This window comes from Monodon monoceros, unplaced genomic scaffold, assembly GCF_005190385.1.
Source record: "Monodon monoceros isolate NGI ecotype Baffin Bay Population unplaced genomic scaffold, NGI_Narwhal_1 Super_Scaffold_12, whole genome shotgun sequence".
Taxonomy (NCBI): Eukaryota; Metazoa; Chordata; class Mammalia; order Artiodactyla; family Monodontidae; genus Monodon; species Monodon monoceros.
Window position 1 is genome coordinate 66,460,072 of NW_021703768.1, and position 26,997 is coordinate 66,487,068.

The 26,997-nt window shown below is 36.0% G+C and overlaps 1 protein-coding gene across 4 annotated transcripts in view; it reads left to right on the forward strand.

The window, feature by feature from the left end:
• Positions 1 to 26,997, forward strand: part of XRCC4 (X-ray repair cross complementing 4) — a 268,609-nt gene that overhangs the window by 169,173 nt on the left and 72,439 nt on the right. For 2 of the 4 annotated variants that reach the window (XM_029217657.1, XM_029217656.1), the window contains exon 7: positions 5,133 to 5,280. In XM_029217657.1, the coding sequence (XP_029073490.1) occupies positions 5,133 to 5,280 (148 nt within the window). Of the gene's footprint in view, positions 1 to 5,132; positions 5,281 to 23,930; positions 24,229 to 26,997 lie in introns of those variants that run through there. The other 2 variants (XM_029217658.1, XM_029217659.1) reach the window with 2 other exon arrangements.

The window sequence follows — 26,997 nt, forward strand, 5'->3', positions numbered from 1 at the left end:
TAACAATACAAGATAGTATGTGGAAAATGAGTGGTTCAAACTATAAGCCCTATAGAGAAAGGAGAGATTGCTATGGATTGGAACTACTAGGGGTGACTGAAATGACTGAAATGGGCTGTGCTGATTGGAAGACATTCAAGACAAGGAAAGTAAGGAACAAAAAAGGAAGATGTAGGAAGCCTGGAGCCCTTGGAATAGTTTATATTCTATGGTAGAAGGTTTGTGGGAGGTATGGTCAGAGAGGCAGGTGAGGGTCATGTTGTAGGGAGATTTGAATGTAGGACTAGGATCTTAGGACCTTATTTTATAGGTGATGGGGAACCACTCAAAGTTTTTTGTTTGGATATGGCATGTTGTAAATAGCATACATTTTTTTTCTGGTCTAAGGACCTGAAGATCAGACCCTTCTTCATTCAGTAATTTAAGAGCTAAGGAGCCATTGCCATGAATAACATGTCTCAGGACATTAATTTTTTTGTGTGGGAGGGAGGTGGGTTCAGGGGCTGGAGATAGGTGTATATGTTTGGCGGGGGACCAGAAGGAGAATGGTGACAATCTCCATTACAGTTCCATAGACTCTTTGTGTATATGAAGATATGTATATTATGAAGAAGGAAAAAAAATCCATAGATACGAGATAATAAAGAATTCCTAATAAAATTAATTATAAATCTGAAAAATGATTTTTTAAAATATCAATATTTAGGTGTTTAATCATCAGAGACTTAAGTTTACCAGGTAGTCAACTCATGGGGCTTAGGCAGTTTAGCCAACAGTGTCATTTCACTTCAACATTGAGAGCACCCAGGAAGGCCAACACTCTGCCCCTCTCGTGTCTGAACCACTGCTGCCAAACTCCTACAGTTCTTCTGTCAGATGAGAAGAAGTGTGGCTTTCTGTGGAGCCTCCTTTTACAATAACAAGGCTTGTGTAAAGATTCCCCATTTTCTAGATGCAGTGAAGCTAATTAGAACTTGAAATTCATCCCACAGCTCTGCCAATCAGTATTTCAGCTGTAGTAAGTTAATTGGCAATAGTTTTTTCTTTTCTTTTCCTTTCTTTTCTTTTCTTCTCTTCTCTTTTCTTTTCTTTTTTTAATTTCCTGGAAATGGTGAAAGACACATTGTTATGACAAAGAGACTGATGATAATATTAAAAACTGAGAATTCTGGTTGTGGAATCTCGGAAGAAATCTCCCCTGTCAATGTCAGATTCATACTCTTCTGCCTGGATTTGAAAGCTTGCAAATTTATTTAACATGTCTATCTTCTTTTTCCTTCCTCTCTTTACCTGCTGCCCATACTTATCCAGTCTCATTTCCTGCATCTTTTTCTCTCATGAACACTCCTCCAAACAGGCCACACTCCTTCTCATTACCCTTTGAACATTTGTTATTCCTTCCAACTATATTCAAACTCTTCCTCACAGCTAAAATGAATATGTATTACCTGGTAAACTTAATATGAATTGATTTTTTTCCTTAAAAATGGCATACAAAACTTGAAAGTGAAAACTTTGTCACCATTGAAAATATCTAGGGTTATGAATAATATAGACATTTTGGAAGTTCCATATTTGGCTTTGTGTAGTTATAGTTCAGATCTCTTCTTTTGTATATAAAACAGCTTTGCTTGTTTCGAGATCCAGAATCACTGTTCAAGGTATCCAGAGTCAGAATAGACATAAAGTATACAGCCTTGAGACCAAATGGAATGTGAGGACCAAACCTCAGCAGAAGTAGTGGATAGAGGTGGGATGGCTTGAAATTTGAGGAATGCTCGAGCTGAGCAATTTAACACGTAGGTACCAGATGTTTGGAGTAGCGCCTCATTTTCCTGGTTACTGGCATTGCAGTGTGAAGAGGAAAGGATAAGATGGAATGTTTTCCTTTTTTAAAAGGCTATATAATTATTATCAAAACTTCATGTTAAAGACATATATATTAAGTGAATCTATTACAATATGATTCGCTATTGCATGTATGTAGTAAACTGAAGGGAAAACTGGTTCTCTTGGTGCAAACACAAACCAGAAAAGATATATTTGGTTTAACCAGTAATTAAGCTTATATGGTAGTCATTTTTCCTTATGGCAGTGTTACAGAGAGCTACACTGTAACTGTAAAGAGAAAGGAATAAAAATGGTGCAGTAAACTGACGTGAAACTCTTGGTTATATAAAACTCTTAAGTTCTTTGTGGTACATAATGGTAGCCACCAAGAAGTTTAAACTGTAGGAATAATAATAAATTATCAGATTAGGTTTTCCCACATATACAATTATCAGCTAAATATTTACTAACAAGTAAAGACAAAATAATTCATGAACTTGTTCTATAAGCTTGAAGCTCCAGCTGTGTGTCCTTTTAGGTGTTCCAGTCACCCCCTCATATAAAATGTTCACCTTTGACAAATATAAAGATTCCTGAGGTAGGAATGGCAGTTTTTCCTGACATCAGGCAACAGTAATCATCCAGAGTTCACAACTAGACACAGAACTACTTGAAGATTTAGCACAGGGCATCGTCTCTAAGAGTAAACAGACCTCATTGGATTCTTATAGCCTGTTCATAAAATGGTGGGGAGTATCTCTAAAATACTTCAGCCAATTTTTGTATCTTAAATACCTTTAATTTTACTCATGAGAGCTCATATGCAATATTCATCATGCATATTTTCATACCTTGTTTTCACCAATAGATACACATTTTTGTCATTCAGTATACTAATTAGTAAGCCATCAGTTATTGAGATGCAAATAAAATAAGTGCCTCTAGTAGCCCCCTCAAGTATATAGACTTTATTATTAGAATCCCAGAAAACTACTCCTGGTCCGTAATTCTTGAGTAGATGCCACACTCTTACTAATACACACCTTTATCACATTGCATTTTAAAGTAAATTCTAGGCATTATAACAAATAATATAACCATTTGATGTATAAAATATCCTGTTGGGTGCCAATGCATAAGTTGTTATCTGGAGTTTTGAAATGAATGACAGAACTTTTATGTAACTTTATTTTTTAAAAGTTCACCTTACCTTTTAATTTAAACTTAACATTCTTCCCTCATAAATGTCCAACATGTCATTAAATGCAATCTTTCTCCATTTTACAAGTCTATCTACAGTTGAAGCATCCTCTAACTCTGATAATTTTGCTAGTTTTATTCATAGACAAGATTGTACTTTGTTGATTGCTTATGTGATTGAGTAAACCCCGTGTAAGAGCTGACTGGGTAAGAAATCAGAATTATCTTACTTAGTCACCTCATAGCTTAATAAAAATCAGGGAATCATTCAGCTGGAATACGTTCAGAGAAAAAACCCCTTTTTATTTACCTTTCTTTACTCCCAATACATTTTTAGAGGTTAATAAAATAATGTATAAGAAATCTAATGGAACTTACATGTCTTAATAACTTAAGCAGCTTTGGAAAGTAAAATATGCTTTGATGAACATTCAGTTAATATTTTATCAATAAGTAATTTGCCTACCAGGCAGAAATATTTTTTAATTGTCATAATGATAAAATATAAAAGCAAAAGCTGTGTGATTTAGGCAGGTTACTTAACCTCTCTAAAGTCTTGGTTTCCTCATAAATAAAATGAAGTTAGTACGTACTTCACAAGGTTAAAGATTAATAAGATAATATTTATAAAACCCATAGCAAAGTGTCCAGCACATACATTCTCAAAAATGGTAGTTATTTCCAGGAAAAAAAAATCAAAAGAAGCATTTCAAGAGAGTGGTCAGTAGTGTCCAAGTGATGTCAGGTCACTCAGAGAAGCCTGGACTGCACAGAATGAGAACTCAAAATGCAGACTTTTCTTCTAGAATGTGATACATGTGTGCCTGAACAACTACTCACTCTGCAAATTAGCACACTAAAATTAATAGAGCTTATGGGGAAAAAAAAGTTAAGTTTTGGGCAGAGCACTTAAAGTCTATGCAGCTTTACATTGTTGTTGTTAGTTCTCCAGTTACAATCCTAATCAAAACATTAACTCCATTAAATCTCTAACAGCATTTGCACCAAGCGTCACAGTCGGCAACCCTTTGCATCATCATACTTCCTCTTAAACGGAGGAGATGGGAGGTATTGAATGCATTTGATTGCACTAGTTTCATCAAAATTAAACATCTGATTTGAGATACAGGGAGAAATGTCTTCACAGCTCTTTAGGTATAATTGCAGCTTCAGCAGAGAGCTTAACTTTTGAAAAGTATAGGGTTCTTGGCTCCACTAAACCAGCCCCTGTTTGTGCTAACGGGATAGACTTGTATAGGATTTTTAGACACTCATCTCCACTTTTTAAGGCCTTTATACATTGCTACGGTTTTCTCTTTAATTGGGGTGAAAGCTTGCCCCTGATCACTTTTAAACATTAACAAGCTGGAAAAAAATCATAAGAACCAACAGGACATCCAGAGTCCAAATTATACTGATATTGTTCATGATTTACCAATAGCAAAGGAGCTCTTCTCTTTTACAGAAACATGTGTTATAGAGAATATACTGTGTATTGGATGGAACAATGAATATTCTGAACTCTCCTAAAGCTCTTGGCAATTAAGTTTTTCATAGAGAATAAAGGAATATAAATCAAGCCTGTTTCTGTTGTTGCTTCTGTTTCATGTATATCAAACATTTTTCAGGGTAATTTAATGGTTTAGCCACATTAGAGACATCTGATAGTATTTTCTTACATTTTTCTTGTGCTTATTCCCTACAGTTGGCTAAAAAGTTTATGAAAATTATCTCTGGATCACTAGAAGTCCCCATTCCTGCTAACAATTACTGTTTTGCTGTCAGTTTGATTCATTATTCCCATAGCAGTATCCCCCCCACCAAACACCTTTTAGAGGTGCCTCTAATTCAGTTTTATCTATGCATTTGAGAAGGTTGTTGCTCAAGATAGGCAAAGACCATTTTGATCAAGTTGTTCCGTGTGTACAATATATTTCAGATTTTATATTGGTATTAAAGTATTATATACTATCTAACTAGCTCACTTCACCAAATCTGAATAAATAAAAAAAATAATTTTGCTATATTTCAATGTTGATACTGTGCTCAAAAATTATATGCATAATTTTGTTGGGTCACATTTTTATGTGATTTTATTTTAGCTACTGTAAGAAGAGATGATTCCATTATTTCAAGTCCTGATGTCACTGATATTGCACCAACTAGAAAGAGGAGGCAGCGGATGCAAAAAAATCTTGGAACAGAGCCTAAAATGGCTTCTCAGGAGCATCGGCTTCAAGAAAAGGAAAAGTAAGTCATTTTATTCTTTGTCAAATAGTGAGATGACATTTAAAAATCTAATATATAATCTTAAGATTATATTTTTATTTCTGAATTTACTTACAGCTATTTTTAAGAACAAAAATTATGATTTTGGAAATTGTAAAATGTTTGAATCAATTTATTTTCTCTGGTTTTTGGTTAATTCCTATTAATATTTAAAGGGGAAGTGCTAAAAATATAAGTAAATTTTTTTCTTGTGGTTTTTATGGATTAATTAGAAATGGCATGTAGGATACTAAAAACATTAGAATCCAGCTTGTGTTCAGTAAAGAACTTCGATCGAATTTACTGCTTTAAAGAGACTCATAGAACATTCAGCTTAGCCACTTGATTTGATTATGCTTGGTATTTTTTCAAGTAAAATGTCTCTTTGTAGTAATCTATTTACTTCTATTAGATTTTGGAATTATAAACTGTATTTTCACTGTTTTTCACTTTTTGCTTCAGACTGCCCTCCTTCAGTATACATCCCAATTTAGTTGTCATATGTTGAGGTGTTGGGATAACTAACATTTCATTGCAGTAAAACAGTCTGCATTTATACGGAATATTATCAGTTGAATCCAAAATGAATGTACAAATCATTTGTACGTGTGTGTGATATATATATATATATCCTAAGATTTTATTTCTTTTTCTCTAAACTTTTCATTAATTTAGCAAATGGTAGTTGAACAATAGCCTTGTGACAGATGATATTACAGACCACTGGTATTCAAAGTATGGAATGAGGATCTGAGGGTTCCCAAGGCCCTTTGTGATGATCCACAGGGTCATCCCTTCTTCAGTTCCATAGCTGTGTGAGGCCAGATTTTCTTCATATATTTTAATTAAAAGAATAGGTCATATCTGTTTGAGTACAGAAGCTAATGAGAATCTAACTGTTTTCATTCAAGCCAGCCATCAACAGATTTGCAAAACATTGACCTCACAAGATTTTTTGTTTGGGAAATATAATGATTTTTGTAAAGAATATGTTATTCATGTTATCATATACTCGGTTTATTATTATTTTTTAATCATTTAATACATATTTTAAGTTTTTTCTCAGTTTTTATTTTGAATATGGCAAATACAGTCCACATGAATAAAAGTTCTTGAGGTCCTCAAGAACTTTTGAAAGTGTAAAGGGGTCCTGAGAGCAAGAAGTTTTAGGATTCTGTTATAGACAATGAGGATGCCAAGACAGGCACAATCCATGCATTCAGGAAACTGAACCTGATAGGAGGGGATTTTCAAGTTTCTTGCATAAAAGTTTGCATTGTACAGTTAATAGTGGCATTGTTTTGTTGTCTGTTTAAGTTTATAGTTGCATTACCATGGCTTATTAACCATTATATCCCATTAAATTTAGCTAGGAAGCCTGACTTCATTACTTGTTTTCAATTCTAAGCATATGCTGGATTTCAAACATTTCTGTCAGTCGCTCACAATGGTATTTCCTCTGTATCTCCTGCAGTAGCCTCTCAGTAGAATTTACATTCATTGTATGACTACCACATGATTTCACATTGTCTAAGGAAATGCCCAGTAGTTACTGTTGTTTGTTGAGAACAAAATAATTGTAGCTATGGCTTTCCCTCATTCATTCATTCATGTATCATTCTTTTAACATATGTTTACATGCTGAGCAAACTTGACACAGTCCCTGATGTCATAAAGCTTAGTCTATGTGAGAGAAGACAAACATTACTCATACGATTACATAGATATGAGGAGTACAGTAGTGGAGTAGAGAGCAGAGATTTAGGCAGAGGAAACAGCCTGTAAACATGTGCTGAGGTGGACTGTGTGAGGGTGATGGCAGTGGAGGGAGCAAGGAAGGGAGGGATTGCGATGAGGCTGAAGGCTGCTCAGAGGCCAGTCCAATCTGGGCTGTGTGACTCTTGTTAAAAATTCAGCCTTTTCTCATGTATATGATAGCATTTCTGGTTCTCACATCGCAGAGGACTTTTCTTCTTGTTTTCCCTACCTTTTAATATTGCTTTTTGACTCTTCTTAAGGGTTATCAAAATATTAGATTGACTAGAAATCTCTGATATTTTAGTCATTATTGTGTCTTCTTAGATATAGTCATTTAAAATTATCTAAAGCTATCGTCCTTCCTTTCTTTTTCATTTTTTAATTCTGCTTTCAAACTGCTGAATGTTATACAGTTTTGGATTCCCAGTAGTAAAACTTTCATTCTTTTGAAATACAGGAAACTAGAAAATTGAAAACATACTGAAACTTATGTAGAGTACTCACAAGGATAATAGCCTAAATTGGCATGTGTTAGCAGTCCTGGGGTGCAGAACTGTACTGACATTTTGCCTTTTTCTTTTTTCTTCCGGTAAATATATAAGTTTTTTTCAGGAATATTTTTAGATCTTTGATGATCTCCTGCTTTTAGTAAGACTCTGAAATCCTTGAATCTGGTATCTATTGATAAATATTCATTAAAAATTTCAGTGTGACCAATCCACACAATATGATTATACTTGGGGAACCCTCATCCTGTCTGTCAACTAGCATCAACACTAAGAGTTACTATTCAACATAACCATGTACTATACATTCCTTGTTATTTACTGTCTTACATTACTTGAAATTATGATTTGTAGAGTTGTTTGGTATGTCCTTTTAATTCTACATATTAAACAAAATGAACCAGCTGACAAAGACTACAGAAACTGTGAACTCATTTTCATCCTTATATACTTTATTAATATCATCAAGTAAAATTCTGAGTGTAAACAATGTAAAATCACTTTCTATAAATATACAATGGCATGGACTTCCCTGGTGGCGCAGTGGTTAAGAATCCGCCTGCCAGGGCTTCCCTGGTGGCGCAGTGGTTGAGGGGACACGGGTTCGTGCCCCGGTCCGGGAAGATCCCACATGCCGTGGAGCAGCTAGGCCCGTGAGCCAGGGCCGCTGAGCCTGCGCGTCCGGAGCCTGTGCTCCGCAACGGGAGAGGCCACAACAGTGAGAGGCCCGCGTACCGCAAACAAAAAAAAAAAAAATTGAAAAAAAAAAAAAGAATCCGCCGGCCAATGCAGGGGACACAGGTTCGAGCCCTGGTCTGGGAAGATCCCACGTGCTGTGGAGCAGCTAAGCCTGAGCGCCACAACTACTGAGCCTGCACTCTAGAGCCTGTGAGCCACAACTACTGAGCCCATGTGCCACAACTACTGAAGCCCATGTGCCTAGAGCCCATGCTCTGCAGCAAGAGAAGCCACTGCAGTGAGGAGCCTGTGCACCGCAATGAAGAGTAGTCCCTGCTGTGCAACTAGAGAAAGCCCATGCGCAGCAATGAAGACCCAATGCAGCCAAAAATAAATAAAAGTAAATTAAAAAAAAAAATATATATATATATATATACAATGACACAATATGTATGTAAATTAAATAACACTATATTTGGGCTTTATTAGACCCCCAGCTTAAATTTTTAATGCTTTATCATATAACATAATAATTGAGGAAGAATTTTCATTTCAATTTTTTAAATTTAAGAGCTCTTATTAATTCTTTCAACATCCTCAGAAAGCTAATATAATAAAAGTCTATTAATACCATTTTGTTGGTATGACATGAAATCATTATGGTTAGGTAGACTAGTTGGATTATCTTAACAAAATGATTAATCCAGTCATTATTCACTTATTTGTCTAAATTGAATCAATGTCCCAGTCTGTTGAAATTAGCAACCAGTTAACAAAGTCAGCCAATAAACAAAATGCTCAGTTTAAGTGATTTAATCAATACTTTAATGTCTGTTACTTCTTCAACTATTTCAGCTCATTTCTCCCCACCTGCAAATTCTGCTTTACCTTCTTTTGGCTGTTCTGTTTCTCATTTCTGTAGATTTTCTTTATCAAAAGCAAACTACTTTTTTAAGAGATACTGAAATTTGTATCTGAACAAGGGACCTATAAATGAAAACTTTCTCTTAGAATCAAGGCTCCAGACCCTGGGAGAGGTGGCCAAGAAGAGAGCCAAACCCAAGTTACAACCAAATCATGTTTGTACTGGAGACCAACCAAATCATGTTTGTACTGGAGACCAAAACAAGGAGCCAAACACAGGGCTACACCATGCAGACCTAGTTACCAAAACCGGGATATGAAGTTCTTATTGGAGCAGGAACAAGGGTTATCGCAAATCTCAAGCAACTCTAACTTAATTCTGAGCTCCTCCTTAAATGACTCTTGACTAGAAAAAGCATTAGCTTCTGTGGTCAAAAGAGCTGCTAAATATATAGGTGGAACAAAATGCCTCTAGCTCTGAGATTTGAATAGGGGGGGCAAGAAAGCTCAGACGTTTATTGAAGTTAAATGATATTGAGTACAGAATTTATTCTTTATGATAACATTCACAGACTGCATTCTACAGAATTATATAAAAGGAGATCTTAATAGGTACCCCACAGAGGATTTCATATTCAAATAAGTTTAGAAATTGCAATTTCTAAATTCAGTTGGAATTTCTAAACTTATTTGAATATGAAACCCTCTGTGGGATACCTATTAGGATCTCCTTTTACATAATTCTGTAGAATGCAGTCTGTGAATGAGAAGGAAATCCAAAAAAGAGGGAATATATGTATACGTGTAGCTGATTCACTTTGCTGTACAGTATAAACTAACACAATATTGTAAAGCAACTATACTCCAATTAAAAATAAATAAAGCTAAATTTCCCTCTCAAAAAAAAAAGAAAAAAATTGCTGCATACCACAGCTACCACGCTCCCTTATGCTCCAACCCCTAAAACTTGGAGATTTATATGTTAAAGGATCTAAAAAAATCCATAGTAAATAATTCATTTGACTTGTTTAATCATTTTTCAAAAGTACTCAAGCATAGCACTGTCATGCAGTCCGCTTTCCTCCCTCCCAAAAAGGGATTAGTGACAGTCCAAGGGATAGCATTCTTTAGGGCCATAGTTTGGGATACGAACTCTCAAAATTCTCAAACATTAGTGATTTTAAGTATATAAGATCCTTTCAACCATAATTATAGAGTTTTAGGCATTAAATGTATCTCAAGAACAAAATGTTAGTTTGTATATAGGACCTTCCTCCCCACCTCCCCATCTCCCCACAATACTACTGCTTAGAAAACCTCCTACTTGTCCGACCAGCTGCCCTTCTGGGAGCAGCAGGGTCATTTTCTAAGAGAATTCTAGTGATCGGAACACATGCGTACAGCCCTAAAAGAAGGAGTTCAACATCATCTCAGCTACAGGATAAAATCATTAAAATAGTTTGGGCCAAAAGTACAAAAAGATACTTGTATAGTCTTTAGACACTTTTATGTAGTCTGTCTTTCTGCAGGGTAGCAAGTAAAAATATATAGGTTCACATATCTCGTGTGAGGCACACAGACATGATTTAGTCTTCTTTGTGATGGATGTCTTCTGAAAACACAGGGTTCTAACACATTGTTCCAAACAACCTTAAAAATAATATCAAATTATAACTTTTCACAGATGTTGCTTCTTGAACTGTAAGGAAGACGTTTTAACTCTGTGTTCTGAATCAACCTTTAAATGGTCCCATTAAGTAGTTGTGTAGCTGCAATATTTTAGATGAGTGTTAGGTTGTAAATCAACACGTGAATCCGCACGCACATGTGGACTCACGCACCCCTACGTTAAGTTCACGATTTAATTAGCCAAGGTTGCACAATCTTATCATAGTCCATGTGGCTACACAGAGCAGGAGAAGGTGCAGCACATCTTAGCACAGTATTTCTTCACCTCCTTGGAGTGGGGTGAGGTACTACACAGCCACCACTGATACAATTTGTTTAAGATATAATCTTCCTCGACTCAGAAAAGCTCAGTCTTTCCTTTTTATTCTAGAAGCTTACAGCATCATCCTGGATGAAATTGCACAATCCATGCACTTTTGTTTAGAGGAATAATTATACACATCAGGCTCTCCTGGCTCTGCACCAAAGTTCTCATGTCTATCAGAGCTTTCCAGGGTCCTAGAGAGTCCACTTCCCCACTGTAGCCCAATTGCAGTAAAATAGAGTTTAAATCAGCTATATGCATATGTATATCCCCATATCCCCTCCCTTTTGCATCTCCCTCCCACCCTCCTTATCCCACCCCTCTAAGTGGTTGCAAAGCACGGAGCTGATCTCCCTGTGCTATAGCTGCTTCCTACTAGCTATCTATTTTACATTTGATAGTGTATATATGTCAGTGTTACTCTCTCACTTCATCCCAGCTTACCCTTCCCCCTCCCCGTGTCCTCAAGTCCATTCTCTTCGTCTGTGTCTTTATTCCTGTCCTTCCCCTAGGTTCATCAGAACCATTTTTTTTAGATTCCATATATATGTGTTAGCACACGGTATTTGTTTTTCTCTTTCTGACTTCAGTCTGTAGGACAGACTCTAGGTCCATCCACCTCACTACAAATAACTCAATTTCGTTTCTTGTTATGGCTGAGTAATATTCCATTGTATATATGTTTTAGAGTAGTTTTAGGTTCACAGCAAAATTGAGTGGAAAGTACAAAGAGTACCCATGTACCTCTGTCCCCACACATGCACAACTTCCCCCACTCTCAGCAACCCCCATCAAAATAGTACATTTATTACAATTGATGAACCTACCTCGACAAATCATTATCACCCAAGGCCCGTATTTTACGGGTTCACTCTTGGTGTTGTACATTCTATGGATTTGGACATATATATAATGACAAGTATCCACCATTGTAGTATTATACTGAATTGTTTCATTACCCTAAAAATCCTCTGTGCTCCACCGATCTATCCCTCTTTCCCCTTAACCTCTGGCAGCTACCAATCTTTGAAATATCCCCATAGTTTTGCCTTAACCAGAATGTGTTATAGTTGGAATCATACAGTATGCAGCCTTTTCAGATTGCATTCTTTCACTTAATAATATACACCTGGGCTTCCCTGGTGGCACAGTGGTTGAGAGTCCGCCTGCCGATCACGGGGACATGGGTTCGTGCCCCGGTCCGGGAAGATCCCACATGCCATGGAGCGGCTGGGCCCATGAGCCATGGCCACTGAGGCTGCGCGTCTGGAGCCTGTGCTCCGCAATGGGAGAGGCCACAGCAGTGAGAGGCCCGCGTACAGCAAAAAAAAAAAAAAAAAAATAATAATAATATACACTTAAGTTTCCTACATATCATTTGATGGTTTGTTAGCTCATTTCTTTCTGGTGCTGAATAGTAATCCATTGTCTGGATGTACCACAGTTTATCCACTTACCTACTAAAGGAATCCATTTATTTCTCAATAAAATGAGGTTCATTTTCTTTGTTTCCCAATTGTAAAAGCACCGCATGCTTATGTCCCCCGCAAAAGCAGAAAGTATACAGAAACAAAATGGTAGCTAGGAAATGCATAATCCCACCCACACGGAGACCACCACTATTAACACCATAGTATTCTGTATATTTGCAGATCTCTTCTCTTCCACACTTTACGTGCAAAACAAGGCTCATACTGTTTGTGATGTAGCCTGCTATTTTAATATTTAAATATATATTTCTACTTTAATAGATACGTTGCTTCAACATCATTTTATATTTATAGTGTCCCATTGTGTAAATGTATCATAATTTCTTTAACCATTTCCCATACTGTACATTTAGGCCTTATCCACATTTGTACTATCACAAAGAATGTTGTATATACTTGTACATAAATTTGCACATATGACTGATTGTTTCCTTAGTATGAATTCCCCAAAGTGAAATTACTAGGTTAGTAATGTACTTATTAGGCATATGTACTTGTTAGTCCTTTGTTATGTTTTGACAGAGTTCCTCCAGAAAGCTATCATAGCTGGTACTCCCACAAGCAGTGTTTGCCTTTTGTTCTTTTATTTTCCAATTCATTCTCATCATTGCCAGGTCATTTTAATCGTTTAATCAATAAATAGTATCTCATTGTTTAATTTTTGTACCTAACCTTTAGAGACATCCTTCTTCTCTGACATTTATTGATTATTGACATTTCATCTTTTGTTTATTACCTATCCATAACCTCAGCTGATTTTCAGTGGAGGTCTTTGTCTCCTATTGCTTTATATCTAAAAGTATTAATTTTATTTTACCCAGACTATCATTTGCCTTTTAATTTTTGTTAATGATATTTTGTATTTACATAAGTTATTAGTTAATCAAATCCGTCTATCAATAATAATGATAATATTTAACATTCACTGAATACTTATGTCCTAGATACTGTGCTAAACCCTTTATATATGCCCTTTATATGTCTCACTAAACTATACCCATTTTATAGATTAGGAAGCTCAGTTCTAGAGAGATTAGATAACTTGCCCAAAGACAATGCTACATCTGTGATTTTGAATCTAGGATCATCTTATTCCAAAGACCATACTTTTTAGCTACTTTATTATACTGCTTCAATAACTACTATTTAATACGATCAGTGTGCGCCAGGGGTTGTGTTAAGCACTTAAATTCCTTTAATTCATTCAATTCTTACAGAAACTCAGTGAATTAAGAGCTGAGTAAATATCACATTCAGTGACTTGCAACTGTTTGTTCAAAATTTCTACAATATCACAGTAGAGATAGAACTGCAACTCTGTGAGTACAAGGACTGGTTTAATAATACCTCCTGCCTGCCTTTCAACATGTATATGAGAGTCAGATGAGATCACATGAATGAAAGCACCATCGAAGTAGGAAGCTCTAAGACTGTGATACACTGTTATTTTTAAAGCACTGTTTTCCCAGGGCTTTTGGCTAAACCTTGGAAATCTCTTCCTGAAAAGGAAACTTTGTTTATGGAGTTTTTAAACCTGTAGTGTTTCCTTTCCTCATAATTCTTATGGAAATGAGGATTGCCCATACATTTCTCAGCAAATCTTCTTTCCTTCCAATTAGCAGTCAATAAGATTATATTGAAGGAAAATAATACAATTGGAAGACCGGGTTTTAAAAGCAGTTGATAATAAGTAAGTAAATAAATAGATAGATATTTACATATATTTACATTATATATATGCATTTGTATTCTATCATTTTGTTTCATTTAAAATTTAATTTCAAACTCATTCAAACATTTTCTCGTTGTTTACAGTTTATTCATTTGCATCTGCCAATTTAGAATATGGTAGTTGACCATCCTCTTCTTTCAAAAAGAACCTATTTTCATGTTCATACCTTGATTGCTTTTTTTTTCTAATTTAAACCTCAACATATTTGATGTGTGTTTGTCTGTGCATGTGTGTGTATTTAATTTTCATGGATAATATAATTTACCAGATTCAAATATCTAATTCTTGAAGGTTTTTAGTAACTGAACTTTAAACTTCTCTACTGTCAAATTAGGGACATAAAATGTATGTGCAATTGCTATATATTTGCTTTGGTCATCATTAGCAAACCTCATTTTTTATACAACTTTAATTTTATCATAATGTTTATCTTAGTTGCAAAAGTAAACACAGTGGTGGTTTTAAAATGAGATAGGTTTTTATTAACTTCACTGTGTGTTTACCTAACTCTTCAGGCTGCGGCTCTCACTTTCCTTGCTGCATGTTTTGATTAATGGCCCCCTGGACTTGTTCCAGAATATACTGATTATGGTCAGTGCATTTCAAAGATGATATATTAGTTGTGTTTGCAACTCAAAATAATTAAGTAAAGATTGATCATATGCATTATTATAGGTTTGCCAATAAAATCAGCAGTTACACTTTAAGATACAGGTTGCCTGAGTGGACTTTTTTAGCTATACAGAAAGGACAAAATATTAATATTTTAAAAAAACATATTCAATATCAACCACAGCTTTATGACCTTTTAAAGCATGATCATTAAATGTGTCCGAAGTTTAGGCTTATAAGTACATGCATTTTAAGTTCTTTTTTGACATAATTTCAAAATAATTTGTTTCAATGGAGATTACATAGATGTTTAAATAGAGTATTTCCATGTTTATAGCTCACCCTGGGAACAACCTGCACTACAATTCCCTCAGGCTATTACATGCATTTAGATTTCAAATTACTGACAGACTTGGATTTCTGTTTTAAAACAATTTTAATAAGAAGCTGTTATAATCTTTCTGTGTTTTAGGTAAAGGGAATTTATCACATATTTCATATATATTATATTTCTGTCACTTGAAAGACTTTCTCACATAAAATTTTTCCAAATTTCACTTGATAATCATTATTATTTCAGGCATTTTAAGTACTCTACCAACACAGAATAATGTGTAAATATTCATTATACCTGGTCAGAGGGGTTATTAATCAAAGGAAGTGACTCCCTGTTCATAATTTATAGTTTAATATTCAAAGAAAGAAATAGAGGTGCATTTATTTTTTATTATTTGGCATACTGTATTCAAAATTTACATTTTAACAGTGAAATTCCATAACTTAAATCATCTACTATGATATATAACTAAATGTTAAATAGGTATTTGTTTTGTATTAAACATCCTGAAATGAAATAAAATGGCTGTTTCATGTTCTAAGCTTGTGTGAAGGAAATCGAATATGAGGATAAAGAAACAAGAAATGAACAAACAGAAAACCTAAATAAACTAAAAGTATATAACTATTCATAAGTGTTATTCAAGGATTTTGTTCAGTTTTGGTAAATCATTATGAAAGGACAAAGAATACAGGCATGCTTTGTTTAAACATCATTATTAAAAGTTTTTTCAGTAAAATTTTAAGACATTGTTTACTTGAAAATCTTTTACAATAATTTTGTTTCTAAGTAATTCCTTAAATTATAATTTATCAGTGAATTGAATAAGGCAGTGTTATCATTACCAGCATTATTGAATGCTGTCTTCTGCACACACCACTTCTAGAAATACAGAATAAAGACTGTGTTTTCGACAATCTTTGTATAGGAAATAAAACAATGAAGGAAGATTAATCAATAGTATACATTTATCTTTTCCTTTTTGGCCACATTATATTTCCTGACAGACTATCTTTAATATGTATATAGCTAAAATGTGCTAAACTCCGTAATAGGTACAAGAATTTTGAAATTTCAAAGAAGGGAGAGTTGATATTCCATTCGGAGGACAATGGAATAAGCTGATGTGATAAGATCAGAGGAGACTGGCTAGAAGAAGGTGATATTTGAGTTTAGCTTTGTAAAGTAAATGGGGGTGTCTAGAGACAAAAACTGAAGAAAGATAATGCAGAAACTGATAATTGAATCCAGGCTCCCAATTCCCCTTCTTTCTTTTAGTAATAGAACCCGTTCTGCCATCCCATGCATCTGCATGTTTTAACAGGGCACATGGCTCCCAGCCTAGAGGATACATTTCCCAGCCTCCCTGGCAGTGAGTTATGGCCATGTGACACAGTCCTTGCCAATAGGATGTGAATGGGAATGATATGTACAATTTGGGGATCTTGCCCATAAAATGATTTGACGTACATTCTTGACAACCCTGTCTCTTTCTCCCTTCTCAGCCCATCTTCTACCAGGCATTTAAAGAAAACATCCTAGGAGATGGTAGAGTAAAAAAAGAGGAAGAATTGTGGTCCCTGGACAATCTCATGGGGCAGGGCAGCATATCCACCACGGACTACCCACTACCTTTAGACTATTGTGTGAAAGAGAAATAAATGTCTAGCTGGATTGAGCCATGGTGCTTTTGGGGTCTGTCTGTTACAGAAATGAAATATCTCCTGACTAAGAAGGGCCTTCCTGTCAGAGGAACAGGGTGCATAAGTAAATGTGTGGAGGAAGAGTCTGGAAGATAGGGAACCAGTGACCTTATCATGAGATGCAGAGAAATGTGAATAAAACTAGCGAGGTAGATGGAATTTGGTACTTAAATGCTAAGCTGATTTATTTGGACTTCTTTTGTGCAAGCAGCAAGGGAAGGACCTGTTAAACATTTTTAGCCAAAGAATATCATAATGAACAGTACGTTAGGAACATTTCTTTGGAAACCATACATTTGATGGAGGGAATGTTTACAGATTGGCAGTGAAGCTAGGATATTACAGTAGTCCAGGAAGAATTATCTGAAGAAGAATAATGATTATAGGTGTGAGCGTGATTGAAAAAAAGGGAAGGGATGGATTGAGAAACACTTAAGGTTGCTATCCTCTTACTATGGAAGAACTGGGAAACCTCATCAGTTATTGAGAGCTATTTGTTAAACATTGTCTTTGTAAAAGTAAATCATCTGTCTTACTTTAGAAATCAGCCTACCACAAAAGCTGGATAAACAAAACTTGGTGGTCATGGGCATTGACTTCCCAGAAGACTGGAAAAGTTTTCTTTGTCAGGCTGGGATATTTGTACACTCAAGTATATAGACATATACTACACTAATTTCATATTATTTTACTTCTTTTTATTCAATTTTTTAAAATTAATTTTTAGCATATAGGAAAGTATTTTAATCAGTAAACTATGTCCAAGTCACATTTTTAAAAATTATTTATTTATTTTTGTTGTTGTCCAAGTCCCATTTTTAAAAAAGTTGTCATTCTGGAATGTGTACTATAGCCTCTGAAAGCCTTCCTTGATGTAGGTGGGGTTCTTGTTAGCTCCAATCCCAGGAAGTATTCCTTTTGGACATGTACTTTCATTGCAGTCTGAAGTTACGGGATTTTGCTTGCTTGGAGATATATTCTACTTACGGACTACAGAGAAAATCAACTTTTTCACTGTCACAATCTGTTATGGATATAGTGCTGATTTTATAAAGTGTTTTGCCTAGGGCCAAGATATATGACTTTGTAGGAATTTCCAGACTATAGGGGATAAAATAGGAATTGTACTCACAAGTGAATTTGGCAAACTAATGAAGTTACGAGATAATGATATAAAGCCAAACAGACCTATATATTCAGAAACCGTGAAAATAATACTTTTTTATTTATGGAGGTTTATTTTTGGTTAAGCAATAAATAGCACCATATAAAGCACAGAAACCGTTAAAGAAAATATTTCATTTGTTTTCAACTGCTATGTGTGCAAGTAAGACAAATGAAAATCTCCATATTCTTACTGAGTAATAAGATGGTCTTTCAGCCTAAAGTATACTTTTGGAGTCTTCCATATAAACTGTTAGGAACATACACCAGTAACTTCTAAAGGAGGAAAATAACCCAGCACAGGAAAGAAAACTGACCATTACAGATTATCATTAGATATGGTTATAGGCCTCTGTCTTTTATCTCCTCCTTAATATAGGAATGGAGTACCTATTATGTATCAAGCACTGTGCCTGGTGCAGGGCTACAGCACCAAACAAGATAGAACAGGTACTTCGCCTTTGGAAGGATATGATATAGTTGCAGAAACAGATCAGTAAATAATTACAATCCAGTGTGATAATGAGGCCATGTGATATGAGGTCCAGATACATTTGGAATGCCTAATTAAAAGGAATACTAGAGGTAGGCACCAATAACACAAAGGAAAAATTATTACCTTTTTTCCGTTAACCCAGGATGGACATGCAGATAAGTGACTGCAAATAAGAAAATATATTACATTTAATAGTACCATGCTCTGAATGACCTTGCCCCTGCCACTTGAACTAATTGTGTGATCCATTCATTTGTTTAACAAAGATTTTGGGGGACACAGGCATATACAGTCAATTCTCATTCACAGTAGTTATGTTCTATAAAGTTGCTGGGGACAGTGAATTAACAAATACTGTGTCATTGTCTCTAGGGGAAATACAGGGTTAAGTTCCTGGAGCCTCTGGTCACATTTTTGCCAACCAATCAATACATAACCTGGTTTTATGTACATTTCTGTTTAAAGACACCATATTTGATATATATTGTTGATTTATTAACATTGAACTCATGGCCAACAGCACTATAACTCATGCTTGAATGAAGCTTATCTAACACACATATTTTCTCCTATAAGGAACATCATAGCCTTCTTGTGATTGGGAACATTAGGTAGCACTCCAGTTCTATACTTGGGGGCCATTTAAAAAAGCAAAATCAGCAATAAAAAGCACAAAAATGCAAAAAAAGGCACTAAATACACTGCAAAAAGGACACTTGTGTTTACAGGTATGAGTGGTGAAACTGGAAGACGCTAACCTTGTTCCACCTCAGCTGGGCACATGTACTTCAGGGACTCAAATTTTTCACTGATCCATGCATGTGCATGTCTGCAAATGACTGAGAGAACACTTTAAGTATTGATTTGAAGGTTGGAAGTAAATTTTAGCTAGTAGGTAAATTTGGAATTCATGGATAATGAGGATTGACTGTAATTAGTATTTAAACCATGGGATCAGAGAAAATTCTGAATAAAGGATACCCATGACTGAGCCTTTAGAACGTTTGTTTCAGGATTTGGGGATTAGGTTCTACATATATCACCAGTGAGAGGCCAAGCTCTGAGAAAGGGGGACTATTACGTAGGAAGAAGATGAGGTGATTATGATTTAATAGAAGCTAAAAATATGTTTCAAAAAAAAAGATCAACTCTCAACTGCTACTGAGAAATCAATAAGGACAGAGACTCTACGAGGGTCTCAGGGAGTTTTGAGACAGATGACTAATTAGAGTGGAATGAGGTGAGAATTAGACACACACAGAATATGGGTAAAACTTTGAAGGAGTTTTACTCTAAAAATGAGCAGACAAGTAGAGATGTAGCCAGAGAGGGCTGTAGGCTTGCTTGCTTGCTTATTTTAATATAGGAAGTAAGAGAATGTGTTGTTATGCTTTTGTTAATGACCAAATCAAGTAGAAAACAGTGATCTTGACCAAGTTATTCAACGTTTCTTGGCCTTAGTTTTTCTTTCTAAAAAATGTAGGACTTAACCAGACAAAATTATCTTGATTTACTTTATATGTAGTGAAACACCATATTATAGTGATTTAGAGTATGGATTCTGAAATCCAACTGCCTGGGTCTGTGTTTTAGCTTCACAGCTTACTACCTGTCAGCTTGTGGACATCGCACTCAACCTTTATATGCTTTGATTTCCTTATCAGTAAAAAAAAGGGATAATAATAGTGCCTACCTAGATTTGTGAGAATTTTTAGATAGTGCATGTAAAATTCTTAGCACAGTGCCTGGCACAAATACTAGCACTCAGTACATGTTAACTCTTTTCTATTTATCATCGTTTTTATCATCTCTCTCTAATATGCTATCATCTGTGAATTTCATGTTTATATCACTTGTTCTTTCAACTCTCTGCACATACTCTATAGTATATACATAGTGTGGAAATGTCTTCCACCATTTTCTATAATACATTTATAAACAATGATAATTTCTATTAGTGAACCAGTAGGAAGTCCCATATTTAAAGCAGGACTCTTTGGAGGAGATAGTTTTTCTAATAAAAAAATTATTCAGCAAATATTTGAAGGCCTAATATTTGCCAGGCACTGTCTTAAGTGATATAATAGTGAACAAAACAGAGTCCTTGCTTTCATGGGGCTGAAGTCTTAGTTGAAAAAGAGAAATCTTGAACTCATCACAAATTTCAATTCCTTTTCAAAGTCCTGTAGCATGTGTCTTTGAAAATTTAGAAAAGCATGTTTTTAAAAAAAAAAGGAAAGGAAAGGAAAGATTTTTGGAAAGAAACAAATGTCAGAGGAAGAAGGAGAGGGAGTAAAAGGGAAGAAAAGAAAAAGGGAGGGAAAGAATCTCAGTATGATAATATGTAAAGGTTAAAAGTTTATTTTTCTGGTTGTCTGGAGTCTTGTGTATATCTGCCAAATCCTCCTTCAGAAGTTTGCTGTTAATAATTATTTTTCATGATTTAAACATGCTGTCATTAAAAAAAATCATCTTCTAACTCTAATCTTAAAGTTACCCAGTCAGTGGTGTTCGCTAATATGTCATATATATCTCATCTCAGAATTCAGGCCCACATTTATTGAGTACCAGGCACTGTACCATTCCTTTTTCTCAAGGAGCTAGCAGCCAAGTCATATAGAAAAGATAATTTCTACATAATATAACAACTTTTAAAATACAGATATACACAGGCTACATATAGGAAGACAGAAGGGACTTTATTTAGCCCTTTATAATCAACTGCTGACTCAAATGTATTCCTGAATTATGTGTCAGAGGTAGTATTATACCTTGTCTTTTCAGTGAGCCCAACTGAAATTTTCTTTTTGTTAAAGTCACCTGAAACTTTGAAAAATCTTGTTTCTTTTGGCATTTACATTATTTTATTTCGTTTTCTACTGTCTTGCACTTTAAACTTTATAGTTATTGTAATTCTATTCTTTATTTCAAATAATTTATAATGATAAGACATCCAATCCAGTGACTCATTCAGTCTGAACTTTAGAGATATCATAGATCACTGATTTACTCTAAGATTCTTAAATTTATTACTTATTACACTCCCATTTGGATTTCAGGCAATGAAGGGGACGCTATCGTGCATGATCTAAAGTAGCAGACTGTAATTCTTTTCTTCCTACTATTTTTTTTCTTCCTACTATTTTATTTTCATTTTGCCCACTTCAGATAATTATTGTATTAGTATTGGAATAGAATTTATTATCTAATCCAAAATATATGGTCACGTAACCTTTATATAAATATTTCATGGGACAAAAGTCTTACTGCTTTAAATGAAAGCCTGTTTCACATGCCAGTGTCTACCTGTTAGCCCTACTTCTTCTGCCTTCTGTGTCATATCAGATATTCTACATTAAAGTCACTCATATAGTATAGTGGAGTTGTGTTCTCCAACTATATGACAGCTTATGCACATTCAACATACACTCTCCATTCCCCTCTCCCACCATAAAAAGGGGAGGAGGAGAGAGAGAGGAAAAAGAACAATTTAAATAGTTCAGGGCATTCTACTCAAACATGCCCAGGAGTGGATGTCAAGTGGGAAACATATCTTCTTATCCCCTGTTTTCTCATTATCCTTCCATAATATGAGGAGCACATCTAAATAGAAACCTTTTTCATACAACTGACCACTAAACACAAGATAACTACTTCACAAAAAGCCATTTATCAAAATAGCAGGAAAACCCCGTGGTGCTGGACCAATTGAAATTGGTATATCGTGATGGCGTATAATATTTTTCCGAAGAGTTTTTCAGGATAATGTGATTTTCACATTAAGACATACCATTAAAACCCAACCCCTAACTATCACTCCATTTAATTTGGAGACCATTTCATCTTCTGAGTTTTCTCCTCTGCACACTGGAAGAGCCTAAGTTTATCAGCACTCCCCAAGTATAGCGTGGTTTTACATGGGCAGTCTCTTGGTTGGGGTTGCCTTTCACTGAACGTGTATAGTTTGCCAGTGTTCCATTAAAGTTGTGTTCCCAGAGTCCCCTTATATTTCAGATGTGGTGTGATCTATACAGAGAAGAATGAGACACCACACTTCTGTTAATATGGGATGTTCCGTTGCTGTTACACCTTTTATTCTTCAGATGTCACTAATTTTTTTTTTGAAAACCTACTTAAAAAGATAAGTATGAATGCCTTGAATTTCCTAAACTTCAGTTGTGCATGGGCCACCATTTGGATTTGCATTGTATCTGAGTTTCACTGCCTCCTTCCACGAGTTTTGCCACTTCTTGGTAACACTTTCACTATGAGTTAATTATTGATTAAATCACTTTACTTTTTAAATTAAATAAGCTTATTTAAAGAAGAAGCTACACTTTATCTTAAGTGGAGAACCAGTATCACTTGAACGTAAATGTAAAATTTCATACAATATAAAGTTAATGAATACAGTAAAATGTGATCGTTATCTGAAGGCTCTGCACCTGTCTGTGGTTCCCTCTCTATTAAAAGGTCTACCAGGGCTTCCCTGGTGGCGCAGTGGTTGAGAGTCCGCCTGCCGATGCAGGGGACATGGGTTCGTGCCCCGGTCCGGGAAGATCCCACATGCCGCGGAGCGGCTGCGCCCGTGAGCCATGGCCGCTGAGCCTGCGCGTCTGGAGCCTGTTGCTCCGCAACGGGAGAGGCCACAACAGTGAGAGGCCCGCGTACCGCAAAAACAACAACAACAACAAAAAAGGTCTACCAGCCGTCAGCTCTTTGAGAGAGAGATCACTAATTTTACAGCTGTAACAGCTGCTGCTCCCCAGTCAGGAGTCCCCAGGCAACTGCCTTCTGAGGGCATGCCATGGAGTAAAGAATTAGAGATAGATTAATATCCTAACTCTATTCCATGCTGTGTGATTTGGGGCAAGATACTTTATCATTCTGAGCCTTAATATTCTAATTCCTAAAGTGGGAATAGTAATACCCACCTCATTAAAATTGATGAGGGGACTAATATAATGTGCCAGTCACGTGGTAAATGTTCAGCATTGGTTACTACTGCTACTCGGTTCTTGTTCATTTTCTTTTTCCCTTCCAGTGTCTGACTGTCTAGGTTTGAATGCAGATTGTCTTCCAAGTTAACTACTTGTGATAAAATTATACTATGAAAGCATTTAATTTATGTATTAGGTTTAATAATTTATAATTAATAATTTTTATCACTGGAAATTCCAGAATAATTATAAAGTGGCCAAAGATGACTTTAGAAGTGTTATGTTATGTAACATTTGTATCTTGCTTGCTGATACCATGTACCTTGTACATACTCAAATCATAAATACCTTTTCAACAGATATTTGCTCAGTACCTAGCATGAGCCAGGCACTGATCTCGTCACAGAGGATATGGCACAGCACAAAACAGCTGACGTTACATTCTAGTGGTGTGAAATAAGCAAACAATAAACAAACAAGGACACATCAGATAATAATCAAGAGATATGCAGATAATTAAAAGAGGGTGACGTGGGCTTCCCTGGTGGCACAGTGGTTGAGAATCTGCCTGCTAATGCAGGGGACAGGGGTTCGAGCCCTGGTCTGGGAAGATCCCACATGCCACGGAGCAACTGGGCCAGTGAGCCACAACTACTGAGCCTGTGCGTCTGGAGCCTGTGCTCCGCAACAAGAGAGGCCGCGATAGTGAGAGTCCCGCGCACCACGATGAAGAGTGGCCCCCGCTCGCCGCAACTAGAGAAAGCCCACGCACAGCAACGAAGACCCAACACAGTCAAAAAAAAAAAAAAAAAAAAAAGTAACAAATGTTCAAGTACAATTGGTGTCTTAAAAAAAAAAAGAGGGTGACGTAAAAGATAGTGATAAAATGGTTCCTCTTTATATAAAGAGGTCATGGAAGGTCTCTCTGAGGAATTGATATTTAAAACGGAACCTAAATGACAAGCAGACATTGCTGCAAAGACTGGGAGGAAACAAGTAATGCAAAGGCCCTAAGGTGAGCCAAACCTGGCATGCTGAAGAAAAGAGGGCCCATGTAGGGGGAAAGCGAGGGAGTGGTATGTATTGATAATTTAACTGTGTGGTCAGTCAAATGGATTCAGTCAGATCATGCAGGGCTTTGAGGGCCGATATTCTTTAAATTTTATTCACAGTGTAATGGGAGATTTTAAGGAGGGAAATGTCATGGTCTGATGTTTGTTTAAAAGATTGCTATGACCACTATGTTGAAAACGGATGTAGAGGTGGGGGTTAGTGAAAACAGAAGATCAGCTAGGACGTTTTACAGTAGTCCAGGAGAAAGTCGGTCACGGCTCAGGCTATTTGGGGGAAGAGCGAGGCGTTCTTAGACCGCAGGTATGCTTTAGCAGTAAAGTTGCCAGGACTTGCTTCTAGGTTTGACTTAGAAGAATAAGGGACGGAGGGGAATCAGGAGGATTCCTATGCTTTTAGCTTGAGGAACTAGGTTAGTGGTGCTGTTTTCAGACACAGGAAGGACTAAGAAAGCAGATTTGCAGAGCAGAAAAATGAAAAGTTCTGTTTTGGCTAGGTTATGTTTAAAATACTTAGTAGACATCAAAGCAGAGATAGCAAGATATATGATTCTGGAGCTCCTGGAAGAAGTGAGGTCTGGAGATAAAGATTTGAGAGTCCTAAACATTTGGGATTTATGGCTGTGATCTTGAAGTGAGAACACTTGGCATGAGAGAGTGTTTCTCTTCAGCAGTGCTTGAGTGGTTCCTAATGTGGAGCTTTAAACAGTAAATACAGTAAAGGTAAAGAGAGATAACATTGTAGTGTCAGAGTTCCAGGCTTTATTCTTTAACAGATTGTAACATCTGTGGAAAAATGAATTCAGTCCATTTTTGATTATCTATTTTATGATTACACCTGGCTTGCATAGCCAGGTGATTACTTTCTGGGCTTGCAGTTCATCTGAATAATTTTGTTATCTATTTCTGGCAGCTTTACTGTATCAGAACTGAACTTTAAAATATAGTATTGGGGGAAAAGTTCCAAAAGGACATAATTACTTTATTGAAATCACACTTTAATCAAGCTGTTCTCTTTATGTACTGGATCAAAAGAATTTGTTGGGAGCCTTTTAAGTCATAGGTTCTAACTTCACAGTCCAGCCAAGTAGAGAAAAAAAAGATACATGAAACCATAATAGACCAATTATTTGGGTGACTGTGATAGTCATTAGTTCTGTTCACTAAATATTTCCAGTTCTCTGTCATCTGGGCACATGGTAAAATTGAACTTCATAGCTATAGCTGAGTGCAGCTGTGATTCTAGTTCTCACTGGCAAGTTTTGATTAAAAGTGAGCGTCATGTGTAATTTCTGAGCCAGAGAACTTTCTTTCCTTCTGCCATGGTGACTGGCACTGCTGCTAACTGCCCTGTCATCCAAGGTCCTAGAATGAGGACAGCACTGAGTGGAGCCCCCAAGCTACCCGTGATGAACGTATGGCACTAATGAGAAATCAAAGCTTTGTTGTTTCAAGCCACTGGTTTATTGGGATATTTGCTACTGTGGTGTAACCTAACCTATTCCAACCGATAGAATACAGAGTCTAGTCTACATATAGCATATTCTTAGTACCATCACAGTACTGCTTAAAAAAATAACCATAAGACAACATTGGTTGAAAGTTCAATACCACTCCCATGAAGTAAACATTGACACCCTTGCCATAAACAGAGTAGAGGGTCACAATAAGCCACTGTTTAGCTACATTATTACAAACTTAAAGATATATAACATCATTCCAGATGTTAAGATTTGGAAGTTTTATTTTCTCTCTGTACCAATGTAATTGCGTAATATGGAAACTTTAGGAAACATCAAATTCTTCAACAACTTTGCAAATTAATATCTTGTTTAATAAAGAAAAATACAGCATTTTCAGCTTTTTGTCAAGCAGGTAGTAGGGGTAGATTTTATTATTCACAGAGCTATTTAACAAATGCTCTTCTATAAACTCATCTGTGCCAGTCAGACAAATGGAGTCCAGCTCCCATCCAGAAGTTTAAGAGAGAAAACACTCAGAGATTTGACATCAATTCACCCCACCTAATGACTTCACTTTCCACTTGACTTGCTTGTTGTCTGGCTCCGTTATTCATTGAACTAAAAAATGTACTAACCAAATTAAAGCTGTAGTCTTCACTTGCACTAAGTGTGCAGGGATTAACCACAATGCTGATGATCCAGAAACTCATTAATTGAGTAACTTTTAGTCATAGAATTTTTGAGGCAGGAATGCAGTAAGATAGTCCCTTCTTTTCCTTTACCAAATACTTAATAATATCTTCATCCATTGTTTAGTTGTAAACTGGCATAGAATGTTAGCCAGTGAAGCATGGTAGATGGGCTTTATTCACGGTCAGTGTCTATGCCCACTG